Raw genomic sequence first — 5,758 nt, 5'->3', positions numbered from 1 at the left:
TGTGTGTGTGTGTGTGTGTGTGTGTGTGTGTGTGTGTGTGTGTGTGTCCTTCCTTTTCTCCTCAGTCCGGTCTGGTGTACACGGAGGAGGAGTGGCAGAAAGAGTGGAATGAACTGTTGAAGCTCGCCTCCAGTGAGCCCAGAATACACTACAGCACCAACGGCACCAACGGGTAAGGTCTGGCCCGGACAATGCAGGGACTGTTAGCCCAACGCACACTTAGTCACACACTCATGTTTTTATTCATGAACAAAACAACGCCGCTCACAGTCACAACTGAGTGGCTGGCCCTCATTTCAGTCAATCTGCTGTTTATTGTAACGGGGCCTAAGTTCAAAGGGTTAGACATACTGACAGCGCTCCACAATACCAACTCTTAGTTTCAGGGTGGTTTCGTCTTCATACGTTCACGAATTTTGAGTTTGTGGCCCACCAACAAGTCTCCCGTTTACGTTCTTTTGTTGTTATTAGTCATAAGGAATCCATTACAATCCACCCAAACTTTGATTATGTCTGGTTTTGCGGCAGTATAAACAACTGCGTCTCTGTTGTCTTCAGGGCGGAGTCCTCAGACGAACCGGTGTACGAGAGTTTGGAGGAGTTTCACGTCTTTGTCTTGGCCCACGTCCTCAGGAGACCCATAGTGGTGGTGGCCGACACCATGCTGAGGGACTCTGGAGGAGAGGGTAAATATGCCCAAGTACATTTTTTATCATATAACTCATCCTCATTGTACCTAGAATTTTAAATAAAAAAGTTTTGATGAAGTTGTCAGTGGCTATTGATTGGCCAATGATGTAAACACCACCCATCTGTTATCTGAAGCAGGGTAAAACCAACAATATGAACTCGTAACACACTCGTAATTTGTCTGAAACTTGAAAAGTAGATATAAATAAACCTCCAACAAGTGAAGTACAGGTTTGATTTATTGATAGAGGGGGAAGGCTCATTTAAAAAAATTGGCTCAAATCCTCCCGGTGTGCCGTATCGCCAGGAAACAGTGCTGAGGTCGTCTTTTTTTTTTTTTTTTTTTTTTTTTTATGTTTAATGTCCTTGATATTCTTCCCCAGCCTTTGCTCCCATCCCGTTCGGAGGCATCTACCTACCGCTGGAAGTGCCAGCTGCCAAGTGCCATCGCTCGCCCCTGGTCCTGGCATACGACCAGGCGCACTTCTCTGCCCTGGTCTCCATGGAGCAGAGGGACAGTTCCAAAGACCAAGGTAATGCTCTGCAGCATTCGTCTTCATCAACATCTCAATATTGTTGTTGTTTTTTTGCAGCCTCCTAGTAAGCTGTTGACATTTGAAATCATCAATGTGGGTGTAACACTTTTACATAAATTCCTCCTGTGCGTAAGGTTTAGAAGTAGAGTTTTCTGACTTTACATTGCACTTGAACCCTCTTTACAGCTCGGTGCCTTTGCTTGGTGGGTCAGTCTTTTTATAATATTGACCTCAGTGGTTTATTTAAGAATGGTGACTAATAGCCTTTGGGCTTTTGGGTATATCCAGTGATCTCTCCAGCTCAACACCAAGCAAGCAAATGACCTTCCAGTGTTTAAGTTGAATGATATTTTTGATGAAAGTTCGACCGATAAAGTCACAGATTTGTCGTTAAAAAAAATAATACTTTCTTGCAATGTAATATACTCCAAATGACTGTCGGTCTAAGTGCTGTTTCTTACGTTTCCACCAGTAGTAAGTTTGTGCATGACATACAAGTGTATCCTCAAAAGTCAAGACATTGCCCAGACAATGAATTGTTTACCAGTCTAAAAATATCCAAAGACAACATTGGTCACACGCCGCAGACTAAATGCTAAAATAGAAAGTGAAAGAATTTATTGCACTCAGAAGTATTTCGGTCTGCAGACAATCCAGAGGGCTGGATCCAAACGCTTTATCTGCTGTTTTTCTAAGAATACTTTTCTCCCCCCCATCCAATCTCTACCAGCAGTTGTGATCCCTCTCACTGACTCGGAGCACAAAATGCTGCCTCTGCACTTTGCTGTGGATCCTGGGAAAGATTGGGAGTGGGGCAAGGATGACACAGACAACGTGATGCTAGCAAGGTATGGTCTCCTTCTAAAAACCGCTCTTACGCATCTCAAACGTATTTATTTTTGCCTTTTTACAAACGTATTTGTCAGAGGGTGCAAATGATAGATGTGTACGCCCTTATAGACAGACAGCTGTCCCTTTAGCACCGAGTGTCGGTGCGTAGGGATTGACCCCTGACTCCAGATTAGCACACTCGTTGCCAGTGACAATAAGATTAGCTCTTAATACCTTCTATGAATGGAACAGGGGAAGGAGCACCAAAATAGCAGCTGGGTAAAAATAACCGTCCACCTTACGTACGTCACTCGATGCCACTGTGGATGTCTTGTGCAGATGGAATGGTGGACAGAGATGATATTACACAAGTGGCAGAGGATATTGTTTGGAAAAGGTCATTGAGTTAAAAGGCTAGTGCAGAACGAGAATGCACAGCGAGATGCTGTTAGTGCATTTGCTATTTACTGTGCCATTCAGAGCCTAATTCCCATTGACTGTTGAGCAGCAGCACACGAATCATAGTCAAAGGCAGCTATCAGGTTAGCTATCTTCACCATTATCCCAGAGAACAGCTGAGCTTATTTAAAACTCACTAAACTCTTCTGTAAAATGTGTTATTTCTTGTAGTATGTTTCTCTTGCTGCCTTCCTCTGCATATCTGTTGCACATTTTCCTCTGGTACCATGGATTATAATCTATCGCCTGACTGTTGTCCAATACTGTCTAACAGCTATAACATTAGAGACAACATCATCAACTTCCGAAAACATTAATTACATTTCCTGGAGCTCCGTGTTGGTCTCCTCTCACCAAGCTGTGACTCATTTCCCTCTCTGTCTCTTTCACCCAGTGTGGCTCTCTCTTTGGAGGCCAAGCTCCAGATGCTACACAGCTACATGACGGTCACCTGGCTGCCGCTGCCCTGTGAGGTAAAGATGAAAGTCCACGCGTCCATCTAGAGCCACGTTTGCTCCTCTACAGCAGGGAGGTTTAGAAAGCCGGCTCAAGACATCAGGATCCCCCGTAACTTTTGTCGGATAACCTGGTTTTACCCAAACTCCTTTTGAAACGTGATGGCATTTTGGACAGACCTAGATGTAAACTGCAACATGACATGGTTGGCAGAGGCATACAACCGCGGGGGTTATTCTCATTTTCCTCCTCCATCAGACCAGCTGTCCCCTGACTGCTGTACAAAGCCTATATTAAAAACAAACTACACTGGGTCATTCAGGTCATGAAGTCACACCGCACGAACACTGGGACAAAGCTCTTCTTGTGTGCCACACGCTGAGAGCAGGGAGCCTGAAAGGACTAGTTTATAGCAGCTTGATGGTTAAGCTGCAGGGACTGGCCGCAGGAAACAGGAAACCCTGTATTAAACCATAATTTAAGGGGATTGTTCAGATTAGAAATGCTACCGGAGGATGGCTGTGTGGAATTGTTGTTGAAAGATTGGGCATTCTGTAACCGCTTCTTGTTTGACATGAGAATAGTGCGTCATCGTGGAGGTCATGACTTTTCCAAATCCAGCGTTGTTAATTTTAGAGCTTCCAGAACATGTTTGTAGATATGAAAAGGCATTTGGAAAGTGAGTCTTTTTTTTTTTTTTTTTTTTGCGTTGGTCTGCAAAAAACAACTCTATGAATCACTCTTTTCACATTCCTTTTTCCGCCATTACCTAAGGGACAGCTAGAGTACTGTACTGCTAGAATTTAGCCAGAATGTGACTTTCCTTTTTTTTCACATTTCTTATGAAAGTTATATTTTTCATTGTGACAGTATTTTTCCACAAGCTTGTGTTTCTGCTTTTGTTTCCTTGCAGCAAGCGCCTCTGGCCCAGCCAGAGTCTCCCACAGCCTCAGCAGGAGAGGATGCCCGAACGCCTCCTGACTCCGGAGAGTCGGATAAGGAGTCAGTCAGCAGCAGCTCCAATGGCAACGGAGACGCAACAACGGGATCAACGGTCAATGGAGGTGGGTCCTTGGCCAAGAACAGCTCGTCTTCCTCATCTAGTTCCTCCAGCAGTGGATTGGCCGGGGCGGGGACAGGAACAGCGGGGAAGGACAAAACTAAGAAGGACAAGGAGAAGGAGAAGGAGAAGGACAAGGACAAGGACAAGGATAAAGACAAAAAGAGGGCGGACTCTGTGGCCAATAAGCTTGGCAGTTTTGGCAAAAGCCTGGGCAGCAAGCTGAAGAAGAACGTGGGCGGACTGATGACGGGAAAGAACGCTGCAGCTGGAGGTGCCAAGCAGGAGGGTGTGGAGAAGAAGAAGGGCTCGTTTAGGGGGAGGAAGGGCAGCAAGGATAGCTCGCCTTCAGCCCACGCCTCAGAGGATTCTGGGAAAGGCTCCCCCTCCTCAGGTAGCGAGCGCCTCAACGGAACCGGGAGCAGCATGAGCAGCAGTGGTGGGAGCAGTACTGAGAACGAGAACTACAAGTACGGTGCCGACGTCAAGGTCAGCCTGGGCATCCTGCGAGCCGCCATGCAAGGCGAGAGGAAATTAATCTTTGCCAGCCTCCTCACGACCAGCAACCGGCAGCCCTTCCAGGAGGAGATGATCCAGCGGTACCTCACTGACGCAGAGGAGCGCTTTCGTTCTGAGCAAGAGCAGCAGCGGCGTGACGCGGAGAGGAAGGGCGTCACCAATGGCATCCAGCCACCTAAGAAGGAGACAGTCGCCGTAACAGAGCTGACCTACCGGCCTTATGAGGCCAAAGAGGAGCTGTCGGAGAACTCGTCACCTTCCTTCAACCAGCTCAAGGCCTCTCCTTTGACCACCTCTATGTACTCTGGTGTCGTGCCCATCCCCCGGCCCTCCTTCATCGACCAGACTCCTGTCGCAGCCCCCCTCACCCAGCACCTTCATATGCACGGCTACATGGATACCCGGCGCCAGCTAGCCGGCGGCTCCCCGGCGACCTCCTACCCCGGCCTCCCCTCTTACGCCACCCTTCCCCGGCACTGCCCCACAACGCAGGGTCCCTCCCATCCCCAGTTCAATAACTCGCAAGGCCCCGCCTCCCTGAGTCCCTCTCGCCTCGTGCCCTCATACCCCCCTGAGTTCGACCCACCGGACTACCCCGGGTCAGAGCCTGCGGGGGGGAGTTACACCAACGGCTTCCGGGACATGCGCTCCAACTTAGACTCTCGGAGCGGGCAGCCCCCGGTCAGACACTACTCGCTGGGCAGCGCCGGTGGTTTGGCCAACCTGCAGTCCAGCCGCTGTCGGACACCCAACTGCACCTACTACGGACACCCCGAGACGGGCAACTACTGCTCCTACTGCTACCGGGAAGAGCTGAAGAAGAGAGAGCCAGAACTAGCCATCCACAGGTTCTGAAGGAACCTTGCTATGGCTCCAATTTGAAAGTGGCCTTTTTCAGTTAAAAAAACAACAAAAAACGGCTGGGGCGGATCAGCCTCTGAATGAACAAGAGAAAGGCACAACCAGCTCCCTCCCTTTTTTTTTTTTTAGCTGTGTCACTTACTGTTGGATTGGACGACCTCAGAAAGTGGCAGAGAGTCGACGCGACTACAGAATAAACAGGGTGGTTTCTCGCTGCTGGGGTCACATGTTAGACCATAGAATTAAATAACTGCACTTCTGTTACATTTTGCTGTGGTTCTTATGCAGGCGTTTAAGGTGTGTGTGTGTGTGTGTGTGTGTGTGTGTGTGTGTGTGTGTGTGTGTG

The 5,758-nt window shown here is 48.3% G+C and overlaps 1 protein-coding gene across 4 annotated transcripts in view; it reads left to right on the top strand.

Annotated features, from left to right (window-relative positions):
- The window catches only part of otud7b (OTU deubiquitinase 7B), a 10,942-nt gene extending 5,190 nt beyond the window's left edge, over window positions 1-5,752 (top strand). For 2 of the 4 annotated variants that reach the window (XM_031867386.1, XM_031867384.1), the window contains exons 6-11: window positions 66-172; window positions 559-686; window positions 1,074-1,223; window positions 1,960-2,074; window positions 2,911-2,989; window positions 3,886-5,752. In XM_031867386.1, the coding sequence (XP_031723246.1) occupies window positions 66-172; window positions 559-686; window positions 1,074-1,223; window positions 1,960-2,074; window positions 2,911-2,989; window positions 3,886-5,406 (2,100 nt within the window). In that variant the 3' untranslated portion in view covers window positions 5,407-5,752. Of the gene's footprint in view, window positions 1-65; window positions 173-558; window positions 687-1,073; window positions 1,224-1,956; window positions 2,075-2,910; window positions 2,990-3,885 lie in introns of all 4 variants that reach the window. The other 2 variants (XM_031867385.1, XM_031867383.1) reach the window with 1 other exon arrangement.
- The last annotated feature ends 6 nt before the right edge of the window (window positions 5,753-5,758 follow it).

The sequence above is a fragment of the Anarrhichthys ocellatus genome, unplaced genomic scaffold (assembly GCF_004355925.1).
Source record: "Anarrhichthys ocellatus isolate YVR2014 unplaced genomic scaffold, GSC_Weel_1.0 scaffold39, whole genome shotgun sequence".
NCBI lineage: Eukaryota > Metazoa > Chordata > Actinopteri > Perciformes > Anarhichadidae > Anarrhichthys > Anarrhichthys ocellatus.
Note: the sequence above shows the minus strand (reverse complement) of the source record. Positions and strands in the feature narration are given on the sequence as shown.